This window comes from Pristiophorus japonicus, chromosome X, assembly GCF_044704955.1.
Source record: "Pristiophorus japonicus isolate sPriJap1 chromosome X, sPriJap1.hap1, whole genome shotgun sequence".
Taxonomy (NCBI): domain Eukaryota; kingdom Metazoa; phylum Chordata; class Chondrichthyes; family Pristiophoridae; genus Pristiophorus; species Pristiophorus japonicus.
The window spans coordinates 39217525-39242150 of NC_092010.1; the positions used below are offsets into that span (position 1 = coordinate 39217525).

Below are 24626 nucleotides of genomic sequence, written 5' to 3' on the forward strand. Positions count from 1 at the left end.
GGCGTAGACCAAACTGCACAAAGGAGTTAGCCCCTTCCGTAAACAGAGAGGGAAAAAAGAGAAAATGCATGATGTTTGGCTACTTGTATGCGTCCATACTGCGCTTGGCCATTTTGGACTGTTGATCATGTACATGTGCTATCTCCTCATTCCAGAATTCTCCAAGGATCTTGCTGATGACAAACAGCTACTTTGCCCTGGCTGATGCAAAGTCCCCCCACATTAAAACCCTGATCAAAATGAACGAGATCAAGAGCATCTCTATGAGTGAACGTAAAGATGGACTCTTTGTGCTGCATATATTGGAGGTGAGCACTGAGCTGAACCTGGGATGTGATAGTAAGAGTAGAGTTAAACACTGGTAAGTGAATTATACCAACATTCAGGAACCAGCAGAATGAGGAATAGGTACACCATGTGGACCTGCAGCTGTTCTGGGGGGCACAAGTGTTGAGCAGCACGACACAAGTTTGATCCCTTCTCCACGCAGTTTACAATCCGACCTGTGCCAACTGGGGTGTGGAAGGAAAAGAGTGAAAAATCAGAGGAGAGATTGCTGCCTTGTTGGTCAGCTGTATTGGTACCAGTCTGGGACCATATTGACCATCCAACCTCTTGGCAGCGATTGAGTTTATGTCATACAGACCAAAGACGATGGATAATTTGCAAGAAACAAAATTACATTTTGAAAAAAGCAAAATGCACTTATCCTAGATCCACAACATGTCACCTGAATATCATAGTCTGTAATAAATCTGCAGATTTGATATTTTATTGCATGATATGGGCCAACACTTTGTAGCAGATGCTGGTAATGTCTGGCTGGTATGGTGTGCATTAATGCTCAAAATAGACTGTGGCTTGAGGCACTGAGATTTTTGTGCCCATTTTCTGAACATGGTAAATTTACCATCTTGATTATACCATGAAGAAGGGATGTTAAGTGCAGGAAAACACAGGAGTAATAGCAGTTTTTGCAATAAAATCCAAGGCAATTTCAGGATTTTTACCTTTTGAAGAATGGGTATTATTAGCTATTTAAAACTATAAAATCAGGTTAGTGATTAGTTTTAGTAATGAATAGTCATCATCATAGGCAGTCCCTCGAAACGAGGATGACTTGCTTCCACACCAAAAAAGGATGAGTTCACAGGTGCTTCAATGAAGGAGCTAATATTCCGGATCCCGAACTACATCCTGAAGGGTGGAAGATGCCTGTGGGTGGATTATTTTAACGTGGGGTGACCGTTGCACACCAGCCACCACACGGGGCTTGACAGAGCGAGGTCTTGGTCCAGGGGCAAGGGTTAACCAGGACGACTGGAGACCAGCTCTGCTGCACAGACCTAGTGCGCACACATATTGCAGCGTGGGCTGGGCCCGTGCTGCCCCTGGGCCCTCAGTTGAGTTTAATGAATAGTAACCCTACTTTCAAAATCATAAAAGTGCAGGCTTGACTGAGGAACTTTGCCATTTTGAAATTAAGTGACTAAAATGAACAAATGTATTGTAATTTAATTCCCTTCATCTTGCCAGAACTCCAGTGTTGGGGTTAAGGGAGACTTCCTCTTAAACAGCGAGCATCTCATCGAGCTCACCACCAAACTGCATCGCTCGATACTGGATGCCACTCAGCAGAGGATAAACCTGAAGATAGAGGACGAGTAAGTAAAACTAATCCATTGGGTGTAGCTGGAGATCCCTTCATTTCTGCCGACACTCATTTTTTTTTGTAACTTTAAGCTCCTCAAGATGGGTGTTTTAGTATTGGGGAAGGCAACATAATCCATCCAGGGCACTCAGCATTAGATATGATACAGAGTAAAGCTCCCTCTACACTGTCCCATCAAACACTCCCAGGGCAGGTACAGCACGGGGTTAGATACAGAGTAAAGCTCCTTCTACACTGTCTCATCAAACACTCCCAGGGCAAGTACAGGGGGTTAGATACAAAGTAAAGCTCCCTCTACACTGTCCCATCAAACACTCCCAGGGCAGGTACAGCACAGGGTTAGATACAGAGTAAAGCTCCCTCTACACTGTCCCATCAAACACTCCCAGTGCAGGTACAGCACGGGGTTAGATACAGAGTAAAGCTCCCTCTACACTGTCCCATCAAACACTCCCAGTGCAGGTACAGCACGGGGTTAGATACAGAGTAAAGCTCCCTCTACACTGTCCCATCAAACACTCCCAGGGCAGGTACAGCACGGGGTTAGATACAGAGTAAAGCTCCCTCTACACTGTCCCATCAAACACTCCCAGTGCAGGTACAGCACGGGGTTAGATACAGAGTAAAGCTCCCTCTACACTGTCCCATCAAACACTTCCAGGGCAGGTACACTGTCCCATCAAACACTTCCAGGGCAGGTACAGGGGGTTAGATACAGAGTAAAACTCCCTCTACACTGTCCCATCAAACACTCCCAGGGCAGGTACAGCACGGGGTTAGATACAGAGTAAAGCTCCCTCTACACTGTCCCATCAAACACTCCCAGGGCAGGTACAGGGGGTTAGATACAGAGTAAAGCTCCCTCTACACTGTCCCATCAAACACTCCCAGGGCAGGCACAGGAAATTCCCAGATAAAGGTGCAGGTGGCTATAACACACAAATAATGTTGGTATAATACACGATACTAAGGTCAGCCTTTGTATTGCACGAGTTATATTACAGTGTTGCACCATTTTCTCCTCTGCAGACTTTCTGTTAAGTTCAATAAAGACATGGTCTCTGTGAAGTTCGTAAATGCAGCAGGGAATAATGGAAACGTTCCAGTGTGCAAGAAGAAAAATAGTCTCTTATTCGAGGTCCAGGTTCCCTAACTGTAATGGCTCCAACCTGTCCAGTGGCTCAATACCCACCTCGACCCAGGGTTGTGGAAACTCCAGAGCCTGAGGCCTTATTGCGACAGTGATTTAAAAAAAAAACCACAAAGCAACTTTTGACTAATCATCGCTTCACCGATCGCACCATGCTTGCGCATGGCGTAAGTTAATTCATACATGAACCGAAAAGCAAAAATTCCGCGGCACTGCTCTTGTCCAGATGGAACACATCATTTTGCGGCTTGTGACCCTCAAAAGTTTGGTAATTGTTGTAAATGCTGATTAACCTTCTGTGCCAACCAATTTAAACCATGTCAAACCCAATCAGGCAAGGAGACAATCCTTCCATACACTCCTGTCAATGGAAAATGCTGTATATTCTGTACTTTTGTTCTAATTCATTTTTATGCTGATCAATGTTTTGCTACATGCTATTATGGGACCATGTCAAACCTGATTTTAACTGATTGGGATGTTGAAACAGAAAAAAAGCAGAAGTGTTGTCACATACTTCTCCCTGACAGCTGGTTATGAGCGATCACAAGGGACAGATATACACGATCTGGCCAAATGGGTCAGGGGGACCTGAAAATAACTAATGGTGGAAATCCGTTACAATACTGTTAACTCTCCTGAAACACTACAATATATAAAGTCCTATACAGTTCAAAAGGTTTGCACTAGCTAGTATTTCATTTTAGAATTTTAATTACCTCCCCCATTTTACTCCTCTCCTGTGCTGGAGGATGGCGGAACATGCACTGCTCCTCCAAGTGGTGCTCTTCATGCCTGAGCCTAGGTAGTGAGTGTCAGCAGGCTATTGGGCCGTGGGAGGCACCATAACTGAGCCAGATTCTTTCTCCCTCACCCTCACCACTTCCTAGCCCAGGGACACCAACTCCAATTACATTGTTAGCCAACACTGTCCTGGCTGCAAATCAGCCAACTCATCAGACCAAGGATTGAACTTCCCACTCTTATATGACCCAATACCATACAGGCAGTTTACTGAGGCATTTGGGGGCTGCATGTTAGCATTCAGTGTTCAAATGAGTTACGATTACCTGTGCTGTAGAATGTGTTTAGGATTAAGATTTGGAAGGAGCAGTTGAAGGAAGAACTGAACCCAGTGATGAAGTCAGGCTGTAAATAAGCAGCTCCTTGTGTCTATACTGCTTACTCGGGAATTCCCTCCCTAAACCTCTCCACCGCCTTTAAGATGCTCCATAAAAGCTACCTCTTTGATCAAGCTTTTAGTCACCCGTCCTAATATCGCTGCCTTAAGCTTGGTATCAATTTTTGTCTGACAACTTTCCTGTAAAGCGCCTTGAGATGTTTTTACTATGTTAAAGGCGCTATAGAAATGCAAGTTATTGTGCTTAGAATGAAGTCTGATACTGTACAGGAACTCCAGACTGAACATTCGCAGTTTTCGACGGTACTGACTGTTGCCGTATAGTCAGCCAACTCCATGGCCTGGAGTTTCCGCTAAATTGCGCCAAGCCACCGCAAATGATCGAGGTATTTCAAGTGCAAATTACGTCCATCGCAAATTGACTTTCCGCGATCTTTTGGTCTGCCCAGTTGCGCTGGCTCATAGAAGATTTTAATTTCAGTGATACGCAAATGCAATTCAGCAGAACTGGCACAAGTTTAAAGCGCAATTTGGGCCCAGATTGACAATTGCGTCCAAAGCAGAAACTCTATCCCTGTGTTTAATTTATTGTCATGAGAAATGACTTTATAAAGGTACACTGCAGTTACATCAGGTGTAAAATGGGTCATGCTCATCACTACATCTCATCCGAATCAGTTCCTTGGAAAACAAGGCAGTGTCAGATGGAACACCAGCACTTTAGAGTAGCGCTTCTCTCACCATCATTGGAGATACAAAAAGCATCAAGAGGGTTAGCCTGTCTTTCAATCTGTGCAGCCACTTCAGTTTGATTCACTTGGAGTGACCAGATTGTGCCACCACCGATTCCCTTTCCCAGGGAATTTCCTGCTTTCGGCCAAAAGTGGGTAGCCTTCCTTTAAAAAGGAATCTGTGTTGTAAATGGAATTATATGCCACACGGATCAGCGATTACATGAGCAAAAGCACGTGGTGTAAACGTAAGCTCGATTTTTCACTGGAGCACAGCAAGACGTAGACAAGAGTGCTACAGGTGCCTCACACAAGTGCAGTTCAGTGAGAAGATTTGCATTGTCCACAAATGCTCCACTTTATCCAGTTCCACTCTATACTAAAACAAATTTCAACATGGAAAAGTTTCAAGGTCTAGATGCTGGAGCGCCCGGAAATTTCAAACCCTCCCAACATTGGCCCAGTTCTATGCCAACAGCCAGTGTCAAAAGCATATCTACATGGGAGCAATCACTTCCTTCAGCTCTCATTCCAAAAGAGAACAGGTAAAACTTAAAAAGACACTCTACTATATTAACCGATAATGAAGACAACAGTGCTTGCTATAAATTCTAATTTTAAATTGAAAATATAATTATGCTGCAATACTATTTATATTTATTTTTGGATTATGCTATAAAAAAAATCAGTTGTATTTATAAATATGATGATATTCAATTTCTTTTCAGAGCACAATAAAATTTGAAAAAAACCGATTGTACTGCTGGAATGATCGGATTTCTGGCCTAGAGGGCAGATAACACCCGACCAAGCCTTTGGTCAAAGTTCCTCTTTACATTTATCATCTTATAACACTCCTGTGAAGCGCCTTGGGACATTTCACTACGTTAAAGGTGCTATATAAATACAAGTTGTTGTTGTTTAACCAACCACTAGGAGACAACAGTGTTAACTGTTCAGATCTAATTACAATGGAGTAAGGCCAATCAGCCCATCTTAATTCATCCATCCAGAAAGATCCTAGATCCCCGTCATTTCAGCCTCCAATTGTTTCTTAAACGATTCAGGGTTTTTCCCCTCCACTACTCTTCTTAGAAATCTGTTCAATATATTGGTCGCTTTTTGAATGAAGAATTGCCTGACAGTTATTTTCCCTCCCCAGAGGGAGCATCTTGGGGATTCGGTGTGGGTGCAGGGTAAAGTGAAGGGAAAACTTGTACCCTTCCACTCTAATGCACAATGCACTGGTGAGGTGCACAGGGCAGATCCAATATGTTACTGTCATCTGCACTTACAGCCAATAGGAAATGCATATCTAGCTTCCCCATCACTTAAGTCTATCTTGAGGTAAATCTAGTTCACCATTTCTTACTTCGAAAAGTCAAGCTTCAAAATGGAAGCAGAATGTTCAACTCTGATGAATGATTATCTTGTCCCACTACAATATCGAACTGAAGTATGTAGTACAAAGGTGTACAAAACATTAAATGGTGTAGAAAAGTTTGAAATAGTATCAGGAAGAACTTCTATCACAGTGAGAAACTTTTGGAGTCATTTGCTGGGTGGGGTGAAGGAGATGAAAGCATTGGTGATAGTCAGAATGCAGCTGGATGCTATAATGGGAAGAGTGGGGGTACTAGAGGGTTCGGTTTCAATGGGAAAGTTATGGTAATGGGACAGATGGCCTTTGATAGGCTGAGAGGCCTTATTCTACATTGTTAAAATTGCAGGTTATGTAAAACAAGTGACATACAACCCGTCCCATTTATTAATAAATCAAACTATTCAGTATGTGAAGAAGAATGGTGTGGAGATGTTCATCTAGGTAAACCCGTCACAATTAAGATATTCATGCACGCACACACACACACACACGCCATACAACAAGTTTTATTTAATTTATGTTCTGTCAGCAATTAAAAGCTGCCCGAAATTCATTATAACAAATACTGGGAAATCCCCAGCAGTTAACTTGCTCATTAGTAAACTTGACACACGGAACCGCAGGACAAAGAAGGAACCAACACCACAGCAGATGTCAAATCAGAAATAATAATGTGCACAAAGCTGAAGTATATAATGAAAGAAACATTACATTCAAATTCAAGGTTTCATTGTTGGTCATTGTAAATATTTAAAGAGGAATATAAATGGCCACTCTCTTTAATGTAACCAAAACATCCAGGGGGGAAAACATGAAAAGAATCGTCTCCCTCACAGAACACACACTAGACATTTATTTGAAGTGGGTATGGCGCCTTCCTGCATCCAACCAGGATAACTCCAAAGTCTATCCATGGATCTACTGTGCTGCTTCCAACAGAGGGGTGAAGACCAGCAGCAAGAAAACAAGGGGCCAATTGCTTTCATTCCTTTTTTGTAATTTTAAACCTCTCTGCCTCCTCCACCTTAGTGCTGCCTTCCAACCTCAGTCTTTCCTCTTTTATTAAACCTAGCCAGCTATATCCTTGCACTCTCACTGCTGCCCAGCTGCTTATAACCCACCTGTTTCAGAGAGCAGCACGAGTTAAAATACCCCACCTCAGACTTAGGCCGACGAGTACGTTTTGCAGTAGACCCCCCCCCCCCACACAAAATCCACTGGGGCTTAAAATTGACCTCGACCTGTGCCTCATGCAAGGAAAGTTTGCTCCTTCAATTCCCGAGTGAACTTTGTTTCTCTCCCTCCCACAAAAGAATCCTGTTTTCTGCTGCACAACAGCAGTGTTACAACACAAACACTGTAGAAAGGAGCTCTCAAAGTATCGACATTCATGTAACTGTTCAACACATGGCAAGTGCTGCAATTACATTTTTAAAAGCCGCAGGGCTCTCTTTTCATTTTCACAAGACGACTGCGGATCGAGAAACCTGTACAATCTCGTCATTTTTTTCCCCACTCACTTCTTTTTTTTTAAATTGGCTTTTAAAAATGTAATGCTTTAATAAAAACACGTGAATGCAAACACAGGTGGTTTAAAAATAGATGGTGCGAGATGTATATTGTATTGCTTCACTCTTTGAACACAATTGCTTACAAAACTTACATAAAAGTCTTTAATATTATCAGATGAAAATGAATCCTTTGTTTGACCCGATGTTCAAAATCATTTCAAAAAGCTGAAGTTCATCGCGGTTAATCCTCATCATCGTCTTCAATTGCCCGCCGCCGCCTTTTGATCAGTCTGTGGGTGACCTCAGAGTTGGACACCTCGGAGTCAGGCTCAGGGACTTCCATCGCCTTCACTTCAGCAGTTTCCTCAGCTGAAAGTCCACATTCAAGACCATTAAAATCACGGAATTAAGTCTCGATTTCCGCCCATGTGCAAAACACGCCCCGGCTGCTACCAATACTGCTTATAGCTGGCTGCTGCGGGCAAGGGCCACATTATGGTTTATTATTAGGAACTCATGCCCTCCCACAGTGGTGAAAAGTCATGCAGCTACAATGCACACTGCCCTTTACCAGAAAGTCCAGAAACAGAATGCTCCAATTTTAGGCTAAGATTTCTCTTCGTGTTGCGGTGGGAAGAGGGGGCGGATGTGGGGGAGAAAGGAAGATAGCATTTGCAGGGTCACAATGGTGCACTAATTATTGGACAATGCTTAGAAATGTCGAGAGATCTTTATCCACAACTGAAGATGCGACTTGAAAAAAAAAGCTACTGCATTAGTTTTAGAAGTTTACGAAGAAAGAACGAACAGAATCTTACCCTCATCTTCCATTTCATCATCACTATCGAGCAGGCGACTCCGCTTTAGGAGATGTTTGGGTTTGGTCTTCTCACCATCACTGTAACAGTGAAATATAATCTGGTTTTAATCAACACAGGAGCAGCTCAGCTCAGCCATCAAATTTACTGAGTAAAGGTACCAATCACTGGGATGTCCCTTTCACAAATTCCATAAAGTTTAGAGCACTCCAATAGCACAATATGTTCAGCCTGCTGTGCCACAACATTGTAGGACATGTATCCACACTGAGATAGGATCTCTGAGATTGGGTCATGGGGGAAGGAACAAATCACTTGCATTTATATAGTGCCTTTCACGACCTCAGGGCATCCCAAAGCACTTTACAGCCAATTAAGTACTTTTGAAATGTAGTCACTGTTGTAATGTAGGTAAGGGGAGGGCGGATATCCCAAGCAGAGGTGATGTGGCTACGTGGCTACAGTTAACAGAGAGTATAATTATAGCGATGCAATCTCGACTGCCCCTTCCAAGATGCACAGACTATGTATCGGCCTCTTCCACAAAACAAAGTAAGAGTTGGAGAAGCAGCCCATAATTTGTCTACAGTGAGAGACAAGACTATTTCTTGACTTATTTTTTTTTAAATAAAAAAGTTTAATTTACACTGGTTTCTCTTCCCCCGCCACTCCCCCTCTGATTGAGGGATAGTTTTTTGTGCTAATAGATGTCAGCATTGGGAAATGTAGTCATTTTCCCACTCTTTGTACTCAGTGTCGGTAGTAAGTACCTACATCAGATACAGGTAATGCACGGATCAGAGACAATGTGAAGCTCCCTTTACTCTGTCCCAATAATGTGCCTTAACCTCCAATCCCAGAAACATAGAAAATAGGTGCAGGAGCAGGCCATTCGAGCCTGCACCACCATTCAATAAGATCGTGGCTGATCATTCCCTCAGTACCCCTTTCCTGCTTTCTCTCCATACCCCTTGATCCCTTTAGCCGTAAGGGTCATATCTAACTCCCTCTTGAATATATCCAATGAACTGGCATCAACAACTCTCTGCGATAGGGAATTCCACAGGTTAACAACTCTGAGTGAAGAAGTTTCTCCTCATCTCAGTCCTAAATGGCTTACCCCTTATCCTTAGACTGTGTCCTCTGGTTCTGGACTTCCCCAACATCGGGAACATTCTTCCTGCATCTAACCTGTCCAGTCCCTTCAGAATTTTATATGTTTCTATGAGATCCCCTCTCATCCTTCTAAACTCCAGTGAATACAGGCCCAGTCGATCCACTCTCTCCTCATATGTCAGTCCTGCCATCCCGGGAATCAGTCTGGTGAACCTTCGCTGCACTCCCTCAATAGCAAGAACGTCCTTCCTCAGATTAGGAGACCAAAACTGAACACAATATTCCAGTTGAGGCCTCACCAAGGCCCTGTACAACTGCAGTAAGACCTGCCTGCTCCTATAATCAAATCCTCTCGCTATGAAGGCTAACATATCATTTGCCTTCTTCACCGCCTGCTGTACCTGCATGTCAACTTTCAATGACTGATGTACCATGACACCCAGGTCTCGTTGCACCTCCCCTTTTCCTAATCTGTCACCATTCAGATAATATTCTGCCTTCGTGTTTTGCCACGTCCCACACCAAAGCTGTTTTGTGGTTTCAGTGAGATTGGCAATTTGTGCCAAATTGTGGTCAATTTTATGCTGGGGATTGAAACCAACTGGCAACTGTTAAAAACCTTCCCAAATATAGTCTCCTATAAATTCTTAAAGCCAGCAGAGAGAAGCTGTGTCATCAGCCAGAGATGAAAGCAGCCCAGTGCACCATCCATTCTCCAGTGGGGGTAGTGCTCTGCTCTCGAACCTCTCCACTTCTGCTTTGTCATCAGCTGGTAGGGTGTCGGTATGAACATCCCGAATAAAGTGTTTATTCTTTCCCTTCCCCTTCTCTCCTCAGCAGCCTATAGAAAGGAGAGAGTAATCCTTGGGTAACCCTTGCCACTGGACCAAGACCTAGCTCTGTCAAGTGGTGGCTGGTGTGCAACGGCCAGCCCACGTTAAAAAAATCCACACACAGGCATCTTTCACCCTTCAGGATGTAGTTCAGCATCTGGAATATTAGGTCCTTCACTGGAACACCTGTGAACTCATCCTTTTTTGGCGTGGAAGCAAGTCATCCTCGTTTCGAGGGACTGCCTATGATGATGATGATAGAACGCTGGCCATGACACACCACTGGCCAACATTCTCGTTAAGCTGCATGGCCCTCTGGAGCTCCAGCGCAGGACGTTCACCGGCTTTTAAATGAAAGAAACTGCGCATGCGCGAATATTTGAATGGGCCGCGCAGCCACTTAAAGGGATTGCGCACGGAAAAATAAATGAGAGGGAATATTGCCGCTGGCTCTGCACCACCAGGCTCGGCACATGGAAGCTTACAAGCCGAAGGAGATTGTTTATCGCTTGCCTTTTGGCATCACTGTCTGATCCGGAAGCAGACTCGCGAGTTTGTTTGGTTCTCTCTTCAGGTTCATCATCGCCGCCTGTAAAATATTAAAAGATGCAAATGTGTATAGACTAGGGCAGGAGAAAAATATTTCTAAATCCGTTCTCTCCCCTCTCACGTTAGATTATTTTTAACTTGCTTAGCCCTTACTCCATAACCACAACCTCATGGTCTTGGAATTCCCTGCCAGGGGAAGGATGAGGGAAGTATCTTATTCAGTCGCTCCGCGAGACAGCATAACTGATTAGGGGCCAGTTGTTTGAAAACTGCAGATGCACAGCTAACATTCAATACACAGTAGGTTGGAGCACCATCAACAGCTACCAACTTTTAAATGATAAATAAATCTGCAGCAAGCCAAGAACTGAAACACAAGACCAGACGTTTCAGTTGCAAAGCTACTTGAATCTATTTCCAGCAATACCTTTAGTAGGGGCAGCATTCCTCTCCCTGGCCATCACCAGAGCTCGCAAGGCCTCAGACCTCTGATCAGCACTAACATCTTCATTGCGTTCCACTGCTTCATCTCTACCATCCTGCAGGGCGATAACTGAAGCAATCTTGCGCAACTGCCGAGCACTCAAGTTAGCAGAAATACGCCAGAATGATTCCTGAAATAAATAAAAAGGAGCATCACATGTAAAAGTGATTGTCGGGGCGAGCAGGAGGAAATAACAACATGGAAACTGCAAACTAAACTAAAAAGGAAAATACCATTTTGCCCAACAATCCCACCCATTTTTGGTTGATCTCAACCCTACTTTTTCCATCATATCCCTTAAATCAGTTCTCTCTTTACAAATATATCAGTCTCAAATTCATTTATACTGTCTGCTTTACTAGCCTTCTCCACTTCCTATTTCTATTAGACAGTATAAAATAGCTCTGCATAAATCCCTTACTTTTAAAATCACATCAATGCTCTTTGACTCCTCAGTCACTGAGAACCATTTGTCCAGATCAACAATCAATCATATTCATAATTCTGAAAACTATTAGCACATCTCCTGCTAACAAGAGCCTTTCCTCACAAATTACAGCATCAACATCAGTTTAATTCTCTTTTAAAAAGGACTTGCATTTCTCTAGCACCTTTCACGGCCACTGGAGCGCTTTACAGCCAATGAAGTACTTTTTGAAATGTAGGCACTGTTGTAATGTAGGAAACGCGGCAGCCAATTTGCGCACAGCAAGCTCCCTCAAGCAGCAATGTGATAATGACCCGGTAAGCTGTTTTGGTGATGTTGGCTGAAGGATAAATATTGGCCCCAGGACACCGGGGAGAACTCCCCTGCTCTTCTTCCAAATAGTGCTATGGGAGCTTTTACGTGCACCTGAGAGAGCAGACGGGACCTCGGTTTAACGTCTCATCCAAAAGACGGCACCTCCGACAGTGCAGTGCTCCCTCTGGAATGTCAGCCTAGATTTTTGTGCTCATGTCTCTGGAGTGGGACTTGAACCCACAACCTTCTGACTCAGAGGCGAGGGTGCTGCCCACTGAGCCACAGCTGACACTTAAAAAACTAAAATCCCCCAATTCTGAAGCGTGCAACAGACTATTGACGTATGCTTCCTGAAGTGCTATGTGAGCAACAGTGTAACAGTTCCAATAGGTGAACCAGGGTAATAGGAAGGAAGGGATTTAAAATCAATTAAAAGGGTCACATTCGGCATCATAGGAGATACATGACCAGATCAATCTTTAATACATAAAAACACACTTAAAGCTGGAGCATATACCAGACGGTGGCCATCATGGTCTGACAAACATCATCACACAGACGAGTACATTGGGTTGGGCTATAGTGCTTTAAGTGTTAATTGTAAACACTGTTGATGTTCGAACCAGTGCTGGCAAAATGAGCAATCTCGACCAAGACATAGCGTTGCTATAGCAATAATAGGAAAAACACTCCTTCTATGGCAAACACTATTTGTGTTAACAGCACTTTTTAGTTTATTTTTTATTCAGACTTTAAGAATTAGGAACAGGAGTAGGCCATCTAGCCCCTCGAGCCTGCTCCGCCATTCAACAAGATCATGGCTGATCTGGCCGTGGACTCAGCTCCACTTACCCGCCCTCTCCCCGTAACCCTTAATTCCCTTATTGGTTAAAAATCTATCTATCTGTGATTTGAATACATTCAATGAGCTAGCCTCAACTGCTTCCTTGGGCAGAGAATTCCACAGATTCACAACCCTCTGGGAGAAGAAATTCCTTCTCAACTCGGTTTTAAATTGGCTGCCCCGTATTTTGAGGCTGTGCCCCCTAGTTCTAATCTCCCCGACCAGTGGAAACAACCTCTCTGCCTCTATCTTGTCTATCCCTTTCATTATTTTAAATGTTTCTTTAAGATCGCCCCTCATCCTTCTGAACTCCAACGAGTAAAGACCCAATCTACTCAATCTATCATCATAAGGTAACTCCCTCATCTCCGGAATCAGCCTAGTGAATCGTCTCTGTACCCCCTCCAAAGCTAGTATACCCTTCCTTAAGTAAGGTGACCAAAACTGCACGCAGTACTCCAGGTGCGGCCTCACCAATACCATGTACAGTTGCAGCAGGACCTCCCTGCTTTTGTACTCCATCCCTCTCGCAATGAAGGCCAACATTCCATTCGCCTTCCTGATTACCTGCTGCACCTGCAAACTAACTTTTTGGGATTCATGCACAAGGACCCCCAGGTCCCTCTGCACCGCAGCATGCTGTAATTTCTCCCCATTCAAATAATATTCCCTTTTACTGTTTTTTTCCCCCCAAGGTGGATGACCTCACATTTTCCGACATTGTATTCCATCTGCCAAACCTTAGCCCATTCGCTTAACCTATCTAAATCTCCTTGCAGCCTCTCTGTGTCCTCTACACAACCCGCTTTCCCACTAATCTTTGTGTCATCTGCAAATTTTGTTACACTACTCTCTGTCCCCTCTTCCAGGTCATCGATGTATATTGTAAACAGTTGTGGTCCCAGCACCGATCCCTGTGGCACACCACTAACCACCGATTTCCAACCCGAAAAGGACCCATTCATCCCGACTCTCTGCTTTCTGTTCGCCAGCCAATTCTTGATCCATGCTAATACATTTCCTCTGACTCCGCGTACCTTTATCTTCTGCAGTAACCTTTTGTGTGGCACCTTATCGAATGCCTTTTGGAAATCTAAATACACCACATCCATCGGTACACCTCTATCCACCATGCTCGGTATATCCTCAAAGAATTCCAGTAAATTAGTTAAACATGATTTCCCCTTCATGAATCCATGTTGCGTCTGCTTGATTGCACTATTCCTATCTAGATGTCCCGCTATTTCTTCCTTAATGATAGTTTCAAGCATTTTCCCCACTACAGATGTTAAACTAACCGGCCTATAGTTACCTGCCTTTTATCTGCCCCCTATTATTTAGTCAGCATTCACCCTCCCTTGTGCGTCACCTAGTTTACCTGTTCATCAGCAGGAGGTCGAATTCCAACTTTCTTCAGAAGTTTCTGGAACACTTCATGCTCCATAGCATCTTCATTTTCTTCAGACAAGGGGACAAGTGGCACTGCAATCGAGGTCCCTGCACAGAAATCAGATTTACCGAATACTGAAACACAGGGAGATGCTACAGCTAAAGTCAGACAATTTCACACGTCACTGAAAATGAAAGTCAGTGCTTTCAGACAAGACACCTGCAAGCTAAAGTAAAGGGATTGTTTTTTATTCTCCCTGTGCCACATGTCACCTGAGCCAAGAGGGCGTGTGGAAGACTTATTAAAGTGCCAGTTGTGCCTCAGTGGGCAGCACACTCACCTCTGAGTCAGAAAGTCATGGGTTCAAGCCCCACTCCAGAGACTCGAGCACAAAATCCAGGCTGACATTCCAGTGCAGTACTGAGGGAGCGCCGCACTGTCGGAGGGGCAGTACTGAGGGAGCGCCGCACTGTCGGAGGGGCAGTACTGAGGGAGCGCCGCACTGTCGGAGGGGCAGTACTGAGGGAGCGCCGCACTGTCGGAGGGGCAGTACTGAGGGAGCGCCGCACTGTCGGAGGGGCAGTACTGAGGGAGCGCCGCACTGTCGGAGGGGGCAGTACTGAGGGAGCGCCGCACTGTCGGAGGGGCAGTACTGAGGGAGTGCCGCACTGTCGGAGGGGGCAGTACTGAGGGAGTGCCGCACTGTCGGAGGAGGCAGTACTGAGGGAGCGTTGCACTGTCGGAGGAGTTCTCCAATTTTGGCCAATATTTATCCCTCAACCAACATTACTAAAACAGATTATCTGGTCATTTATCACTTTACTGTTTGTGGGAGCTTGCTGTGTGCAAATTGACTGCCCGTTTCCTACAACAGTAACTGCACGTAAAAAAAAAAAAGTACTTCTTGGCTGTAAAGCGCTTTGGGACGTCCTGAGGTAGTCATAGGCGCTATAGAAATGCAAGTGCTTTCTTTCTGCCGATGTTGGTCTGAAACTTGCCATCAATGGCACATAAAAGCAGTGACATCCCTCTCTCAGATTTTCTTCCCCGGCGGGAAGCATTCGCTCAGCCACTCAGCGGAGTTACTACGCGAGTAGTACGATGCGGCTGTTAATTGGACTGCTGTTCCAGCCTAAAATGACAGTTCTTTTCACAGGACGTCAGCAATACAGTGTGAATGAATCAACAGGATAAAGTACAGTATCTTTAGATTCGGAACTGTAGTAAAGTACTGACCGTCATCTTCTCGCTTGACTGCTGTCCTGTTGAGGCAGTTCTGCAGCCACAGAAGAGGACCCGACAGACCTGTATTCAGAAGGTGAAATTAGTCATTTTAATCCATTGTAGCTCCCAGCTTCCATACATGGTTGGAAACTTATGTAGACCGAAAGCTTTTGTTCCAGATGAAAACCTAAATGCTTAAAAGAAAATTATTTCTATGGGGAAGGAGGGGGGGGAATGGGCGGGGGGGGGGGGGGGGGGGGGGGGAAAGAAAAGTAACAAGGTTTGGGGACCAGAGAGTTGAGAATTGCCAGAAATAAATATTGATATCCAAATAAGTCAATGCAAATTAAATTCTCCTCCCCTTCTATTCACAGATATCCTCTTTCCCACTATTTATTCTCTCAATCCCTCCCCAAAAAGCCATCAGGATTTCATTTATTTTAGAATGCCTTCCTCAACACAACTGAGCAGCAGCATATTTAATTTGGTTTTTTCCATCTTTCCTCTAGAACCTCATCCCTCCTCTGCTCCCCCCCCCCCCCCACTCTCCCCCCAAAGTGCTCACTCACGAATCAGGATTACTGCATTTGTTGCATTAAAACTGGAATCATTTGCTCAGGAGCTCAAAAGATTCTTGAATTGCGAAGGAAACAAAACAAAATTCTCTACAGATCCACTTTTCTAACCTTCACATTTTGAAGTAAGAACGAGCGAGAGGAACCATTTGTCTGGCTCCTTACAGCCTTGGTTTTCAGAAGAAATAGTGCTCCCTCAGTGAAACATTCTCCAATGTCTGCAACTGAGGCATCATAACCAATGCTTATCATCCAATATCCACACACGCACATTTCCACAACAAGTTTTTCCTCAACACTGGTATCACTCTCACCTGTCAGAAGGTTGTGGATTCAAGTCTCACTCCAGAGATTTCAGCACAAAATTTAAGCCGACATTTTATTACAATGACTACACTTCAAAAGTACATCAATTGTTGTACAATGTTTGGGATGTCTTGGGGCACTATAGAAATGCAATTCTTTCCTTTCTCAACAGACCTCAGGACGGTAACAATAACTGGAGCACCTCAACTGCGATCAGCTAACTCAGCAGCGATAGGGGCTTCACCTCGGACTTTCCACACTGAACCATCAGGAGAGCCCCTATAGCCAGTGGTTTTAACACACACAATCCCTGAGGAGAAACTTATCTGGAATGCAATGGGTCAACTGAATAATCGAATGAACCTAATCTCCTAGGAGACATCACTCAGATCAAATAAGGGGCCAAAATTGCCCCCCCCCTTTTTAAGGGTCGTTACTTTGAGGCGGTAACGGGGCAGTAAGGCCTTTGCGCCCGGGGGCAGGCGGAGAGTGTGACACATCTGCAACTGCCCCTGGGCCGGGGGCAGTGGAAACGGATAACCACTGTGCGCCCCATCTTTCCTGCCCGGCGCCGACCCCTTTTGCACCCCATGGAGGTAACTGCCCCGTGAGAGCGCAGTCGGTGCCCCCGACAGCTTCCGGGGTACGAAGCTGCAGGTGGTTGGGCGGTGCAGCTGCCCTTAAAGGGGAGGGCGAACTGCCGCGGTCGCCATTTTGTTTTAAATAGTCGGCTGACTCCGGAGTCGGCCCGACAATGGCGACCGCTGATTCAACAGGCAGCCCAGCCAAACCCCCCGACCCCCCCAGCGCAACAGAGTCCTCACTCGGCCTCGCAGCGTCCCTCACCTTTAAGTAAAGAGGAGGGACGTTGCGATGCTCCAGCGTGATGCGGCACGTCCGTGTCACGCTGACATGTTCAGCGCGGCGCTAAATGACACCGCCCGCCTTCCGCCCCGCTCCCGACTCTCTTCTGTCCCGTTCATTTTTGTACACAAAAGGGCCGAAGTTTCCTTCATTCTCTGCCCCATCTATCCTGGCGGTAATTCATCATTTAATTTGAATTATCCGCCCCAAACGGGGCAGAGGGTAATTTCCAGCCCTAAATATATTGGGAAGATTTTCAGCTACTACAATCCAATTATCACAAGTACCACCCATGCTTACATTGATATCATACTACAATTAAATAGCAGGAGCGGCGAGGTCGGGGCGAAGGAGCGGTGAGATATTGTGGAGAGATGTGATCGGGGCCCAGGAGAGGCGCGAGTTCAGGCCCAGGGGCCCAGGGGCAGCACGGGTCAGCCCACACTGCGATATGTGTGCGCACTGGGTCCGTGCAGCAGAGCTGGTCTCCAGTCGTCCTGGTTAACCCTTGCCCCTGGACCAAGACCTCGCTCTGTCAAGCCCCGTGTGGTGGCTGGTGTGCAACGGTCACCCCACGTTAAAATAATCCACCCACAGGCATCTTCCACCCTTCAGGATGTAGTTCGGGATCTGGAATATTGAAACACCTGTGAACTCATCCTTGTTTGGCGTGGAAGCAAGTCATCCTCGCTTCGAGGGGCCACCTATGATGATGATGACTACAATTAAGCACTGGAAAAAATCATCATTCCAGTGTTCAGTTGTGCAAAGTACATTTCGTTAGATGAATTTTGCATCAAGGTGAGGGGTATCAGTGTTGTGGAATGAAACACTTTTCTGTTTCAGGCACCCAGTGTCGGTGCCAAGCAGTCAGATGTAGCATGAACAGATGCAGAATAAAGCTCCCACTATTCTGCCCCAGCTTCAGAAGAGCGTCCCCTATTGCATCCTGTGGTCTGAGTGAAACTACCAGTTTGAGTGTCAATTAGGGCAATTTGGTGACATGGATCCACGCCTACCCCACTTGGACAGAGACTGCCCAAATACTGGAACCAAACCCACACCGCACAGTTGAAAGGCCAGTGTGCAAACCCCCTGCACAACCCAGTAATAACCCTTTCTTCCTCTCCTCCAGCCCTGTGACTACTTTCTCTTCTCCTCCACCCCACCCAACTCCGAGATTTATTTAGCAGTTCAAATGAAGGAATAAAGCCACATTAGCTCTGTTTGCCCCATCCTACAGGAGGACAGTGAATTTTTTTTCCAAACCTTGGCACAAAACCAACTTGAAAGACTGAGTTTTCATTTTAGAAATGACCTTGCTGCTGAAGCTTGCAGCACAGACTCGGGATTGCTGGGTCAGGCGCCATTTCGCCCATCTGTGGTCCATCTCCTTTGGGAGCGCATCTTGGTCTGGATTTAGTGTTCAGCTCTCCCCGCTCATCCTCACTACTGTCATCTTCGTCCACTTCAGCCTCTTCCTCGGACGACACCTGCACAGCATCACATCCCAGATCATTTAGGAAGTCCTCTTCCCCCTGAAATAACAATTCATAGTGAGAGCTTCTTACAGCGCAGGGAAAGTCGGCTGCCTTTCAGAGACATTTTCTTTCGAGGCAACACAGAATCAGCAAAATTCCCGTTTACCCAAATAGGTCAGTGTGCTCATTAATACTTTTAAAAACCATTTTAAATTTTGAGCTCCGAAAAGAACATATTGAAAACAGATCAACTAAATTCTATTGCGGGCATGAGTAGCAGAATCCTCTCTGACAGGAGGTCCCAGAAATCACTTTAAATTTAAGTATTGACGCCGAAAATTCCCCCAAATAAAAAAGAATAGATTCCAGACTAACTTTACTCAAAACCAGCATGATTCTACAGAACTAAAAGTTAATTACTGGGGGAGGTTAAAGATCTGACTCTCAATCAAACCAACTTGTATTCTTTGGATTATAGAAGATTTAAAATGTTAAAAGGATTCAATAGGGTCGGTACAGAAAAACGATTTCCTCAGGCGGGGGGATCAAGAACAAGGGGACACAACCTTAAAATTAGAGCCAGGTCATTCAGGGGCGAAATCAGGAAGCACTTTTTCCTCACAAAGGGTGGTGGAAATCTGAAATTCTCTTCCCCAAAAGGCTGTGGGTGCTGGGGGGTCAATTGGAGCTTTCAAGACTGAGATCAATTGATTTTTGTTTGGTAAGGGTATCAAGGGTTGTGGAGCGAAGGTGCGTAATGGAGTTGAGATACAGATCAGCCGTGATCTAATTAAATGGCAGAGCAGGCTCGAGGGGCTGAATGGTCTAATCCTGTTCCTAACAGCCATTATATCTTTTATTTACTTTTTTTTTTGTCAAAACTGCAAGTGGAACCATTCCAGTAACTGTGCCATGATTTCAATTAATTTCATGAGAAAACATTTAAAGAGCAGCCCCCCCCTCATAAACCCTTCTCTCAGTTACATAGAAACATAGAAAATAGGTGCAGGAGCAGGCCATTCGGCCCTTCACCACCATTCAATGTGATCATGGCTGATCATTCACCTCAGTACCCCATTCCTGCTTTCTCTCCATACCCCTTGATCCCTTTAGCCATAAGGGCCACATCTAACCCCCTTTTGAATATATCAAACAAACTGGCCTCAACAACTTTCTGTGGTAGAGAATTCCACAGGTTCACAACTCTCTGAGTGAAGAAGTTTCTCCTCATCTCGGTCCTAAATGGCTTACCCCTTATCCTTAGATTGTGACCTCTGGTTCTGGACTTTCCCAACATCGGGAACATTCTTCCTGCATCTAACCTGTCCAATCCCGTCAGAATTTTATATGTTTCTATGAGATCCCCTCTCATTGTTCTAAATTCCAGTGAATATAAGCCTAGTCAATCCAGTCTTTCTTCATATGTCATTCCTGTCATCCCGGGAATCAGTCTGGTGAACCTTCGCTGCACAGTTAAAGGCATAGACTGGAGGCGATTCCCTTACCAGGAGAGTCACCCCAGCTCACTTCTATGCTTCTGAGCAGCTTGTTACATATTGGCCTATTGGTTGAGGAAATGGGGCATGGATACATGCAAGTAGAAAATTAAAGCCTTTGGCAATTTCCCACCCCATTCTTCAGATCACTGCACTCATTTTATATGCTGCAAATCTTGGGGACCACTTACAGGTGACATGGCAGACAGCAAAGGCAGGCTCCAATGATCAGATCATGGTTTTATTTCACTGTATTTTACATGGGAATAGCACATCCTATTTCCACTATAATACCACAACAAAAACTTAAGTCAACCGAGGCTTTGGGATTGTACAGAAACACTAGGGTACCTGATTCCCTGCTTTTGTGAGCTTCCTCCTCTTCTTGTAGAGTTCCTTTCTATCGGAAACAAGGCCCATACTGATCAGCTTTTCAATAATCCTGGCTCTGGATCGCTTGCAGGTTACATTCTTCATGATATTACCAAGGACATCTTAAAATAAAAGAGATAACTTTCATCAATTGGATTACAATGCTCTAGGGTTTATGGACAAATCACTGAGTTTTCATTACACAGCATGAATGTCGAATAAATCATTTTAAAGAGGTTCAACTGGTTAAGGCAATGAGTAACTAAGTCCATACAGGGCTGACAGAGTGAAGATTTGCTCCGTTTTGCACCGGGTTATAAACTTTCAGCTGGTGGTGACAGAATAGCCTCGACAATTGGCTCTGTGGTGGAGAAAGACGGGGGCGAGGGTTCCTATTCCTCATTACTGTCTAATGATCTCAATATCTTTTCAAGAATGACACAAGCAAATGAATTCCAGCTGCCTACATGAGCAGCAAAAACAACTTACCATCTGATCCTCTGAACTCCACAAACAACGTCTCAAGCTCCATCTCCTGCTCCTCTCTCCAAAGCACAATCTTAGTTCCCTTCCTTAAAACAGCAAAAGCAAGGAGTTACAAAGTAATCTCAAAACACAGTAGCCATACATCTCCCACACCTTGGTTTATAAAAGCTTTGCCCATTATAAAGCCCCATAGGGACAGGTTGAAGAAACTGATTAAGGGAGATGGGGGGGAAAACACATTCTTTATCTCCTTCCTTCCCCTTCCTTCCATCCTGAGATCCACACCACCCCTGCCCTCAAGTAATAACACGTTTTCATCCCTCTACCAATTCTGCTCAAAAATTAGCCATTTGGATGTGATCAAGAATAGCTTGGTGCAACTTACCCTCAAATTTCCCTTCCATTTGAGAAAGCACCTGGCCTCGCCCTTCCACGTCACAGGTCGGACAAGTAACCCTGTATGTGAACAACCATGGGTGCAAACTCATGTGTTACTGCTCCACCATGGAGCTCCATACAAATGGTAAAAAGTGCCCATGGAACAATTAAGCTTTATACTGAAGAAACTGTGAAGAGAGTAAGAGGCAAGTCCAGAGAAATGACCATCCCCTTGAGCCAAATGACACTGCAAGCTTTCAGCTTGTGGTCGGTTTGTCAACAGTGCTAATTTGCTTGGTGTCACTTTTGAAACTCTTGACTGCCAAGATTCCATAGACTATCACTTTAGTAGCCAAACAACACTACAAACACTTACTTGGCACGTTTGACATCTTTTATACTGTCCACCAAGCTCATCTGGACGAGTTTGGCAGCAATCTGCTTTCTGGTCCTCATGTCATTTTTAATGTGTTCCATGATACAGTCAATGACATCTTTATCTGTAAAAGGTAGGAAAGATCATAATGCAACATAATGCCTAGATGGAGTATAATGTTGGAAAGTGTGAGGTCATGCACTTTGGCAGAAAAAAAATCAAAGAGCAAATTACAATTTAAATGGAGAAAGATTGCAAAGTGCCGCAGTACAGCGGGACCTGGGGATACTTGTGCATGAAACACAAAAAGTTAGTATGCAGGTACAGCAAGTGATCAGGAAGGCCAATGGAATCCTGGCCTTTATTGCAAAGGGGATGGAGTATAAAAGCAGGGAAGTCTTGCTACAGTTATACAGGGTATTGGTGAGGCCACACCTCGAATCCTGCGTACAGTTTTGGTTTCCATATTTACATAAGGATATACTTGCTTTGGAGGCAGTTCAGGGACGGTTCACTCGGTTGATTCTGGAGATGAGGGGATTGACTTATGAGGAAAGGTTGAGTAGGTTGGGCCTCTACTCATTGGAACTCAGAAGAATGAGGTGTGATCTTATCGAAACGTATCAGATTATGAGGGGGCTTGACAAGGTGGGTGCAGGGAGGATATTCCCACTGATGGGGGAGACTAGAACTAGAGGGCATGATCTTAGAATAAGGGGCAGTCCATTTAAAACAGAGACGAGGAGAAATTTCTTCTCTCAGAGGGTTGTAAATCTGTGGAATTCGTTGCCTCAGAGAGCTGTGGAAGCTGGGTCATTGAATAAATTTAAGTCAGAAATAGACAGTTTCTTAAACGATAAGGGGTTATGGGGAGCGGGCAGGGAAGTGGAGCTGGGTCCATGATCAGATCAGCCATGATCGTATTAAATGGCGGAGCAGGCTCGAGGGGCCGTATGGCCTACTCCTGCTCCTATTTCTTATGTTCTTATATTTTGCATTCCAAGTACGTATCTGTAATCATCAGCTTCCCTCTGAAGCCATTAAATATTGTTTGTATGAGAAATCTGAATCGTAAACCCCACTCGTATAAAACTTTTATGTGTATGTACTTGAAGGGGGAAAATTTGCAAGGTTATGGGGAAAGAGCAGGGGGCGGGGGGGGGAGGGAGTGGGACTATTTGGATAGCTTTTTCAAAGAAGCCGCCACAGGCATGATGGGCCAAATGGCCTCCTTCTGTGCTGTAAGATTCGATGTACTGGACTTGAAATAAAACTGTTGGGCAGGGGAAGTTAGTTGCACACTTGATGTGGGCTATATTCAGAAATAACCCAAACACAACACATACCTATTTCTTCCTCTTTGAATCTTAGATACAGTGTTTCAAGTTCCTCCTCTTCCTCTGATGACCATGTTGGAGCTCTTTTATTTTCTCCACTGTAAAAAGTCAAAAACATTCGTCATCACATCTGCAAAAGAATGTTGTGTTTATGCCTGTTGTGGACTATTCTGCAATCCCAGCCTCTTCTACTCCATTAACAGAAGGAATGCACCACGCATGTGGTCAGCAAGCACAAAACCTCAGCAGCCCAATCCACTTTGGCAACCAAACATTCTAGGAATGATCGATCATTTCAAGTCCACACAGGCCACAGTGAGGATGAGATAGTCCATATAAAAATAAGGATTGCCATTGCTATCGAAATGGCCTTTGCATCTCAACCAGCAGATTAACTGATCGTTATGGGGGACCAGGCAGTTTCAGCACAGTACTAAAGACCGAATACCTCCCAAGCTCTCATGCTCATTAACTTGCCTTTGCTCATCCTTCCTGTAGCCCTCAGTCATTTCTTGAATGGTTGCAAAATTCTTCCAGAAAAGCAGTTCCACATAAGCCTTGCTATTATTAGCAGCTAAAGTAAAGAATCTGTTCAGGACATATCTGGAGAACTTCACCAGCTCCTGTTGTGAAAAAAAAACAGGAGAGATTAAATGCTGAATGCAATCGTCTTGTCGCGATTGATGAGAGTGTTGAATGGGTTCTCAGACCACAATTCTGGATTTAACTCCGGTAGTAATTAGAAGGAGATCTTGTTGATCTGGGGGAGGGGAGGTAATCCTGATCACTGCCCAGCGACCCTTATAAAAATTGCCTGTTTGTGGATGTCAGGCAAGGAGGGGATCAGGCTTCAGTGTGACATCTCCTTACCAACACTCAGTGACTCAGCTCACAAAGAAAGAATGCCTACTTGGAGGAGGCACTGGAGGGCTGTGGGCACTCCTGGAAATGTACCCGAGAAAACAAGGGAGAATGGGGAAGAATTTTAATGGACCTTTTAGCAACCAAAGCAGGTACATGGGTATCTAAATTACTTGGGATAGAGCATGCAAAATTCGCTTAAAACAGCAATGTGGTTAATTTGCCTTGGGATTATTCACACCAAAAAGAGCTACACTCAAGACAAATCGTTATATTTATCCCATTCTAATAGGTAAACCAGTAAACCATTACAGAGAGCACTCGAACCAAAACTGAAATACTCTAATATAATTTCAGGAATGTTATAGAAAGACTGATAATTTGGCAACTTAATACATTGTACATTGTCCAGCAATATTTTTAATTGAATCCGAATTTTCAAAACAATTTTTCTGTTGTAGGTCAGCGAGCACAGGCAGTGCTCCAAAATAATATGACACTATGG

At 44.6% G+C, this 24626-nt stretch overlaps 2 protein-coding genes across 2 annotated transcripts in view; one reads left to right on the top strand and one right to left on the bottom strand.

Annotated features, from left to right (window-relative positions):
• LOC139240903 (unconventional myosin-Ib-like) overlaps positions 1-2825 on the top strand; it is a 67898-nt gene extending 65073 nt beyond the window's left edge. The window contains exons 26-28 of the mRNA XM_070869410.1: positions 156-308; positions 1537-1664; positions 2702-2825. Coding sequence (XP_070725511.1) covers positions 156-308; positions 1537-1664; positions 2702-2825 — 405 coding nt within the window. The remainder of the gene's footprint in view (positions 1-155; positions 309-1536; positions 1665-2701) is intronic.
• A 3743-nt stretch (positions 2826-6568) lies between these two features.
• The window catches only part of timeless (timeless circadian clock), a 55902-nt gene continuing 37844 nt past the window's right edge, over positions 6569-24626 (bottom strand). The window contains exons 20-31 of the mRNA XM_070869714.1: positions 23738-23883; positions 23270-23358; positions 21924-22047; positions 21173-21255; positions 20663-20805; positions 18653-18872; positions 15602-15670; positions 14354-14472; positions 11333-11519; positions 10870-10945; positions 8408-8487; positions 6569-7958 (exon numbers count right to left, since the gene is read on the bottom strand). Coding sequence (XP_070725815.1) covers positions 7831-7958; positions 8408-8487; positions 10870-10945; positions 11333-11519; positions 14354-14472; positions 15602-15670; positions 18653-18872; positions 20663-20805; positions 21173-21255; positions 21924-22047; positions 23270-23358; positions 23738-23883 — 1464 coding nt within the window. The 3' untranslated portion in view covers positions 6569-7830. The remainder of the gene's footprint in view (positions 7959-8407; positions 8488-10869; positions 10946-11332; positions 11520-14353; positions 14473-15601; positions 15671-18652; positions 18873-20662; positions 20806-21172; positions 21256-21923; positions 22048-23269; positions 23359-23737; positions 23884-24626) is intronic.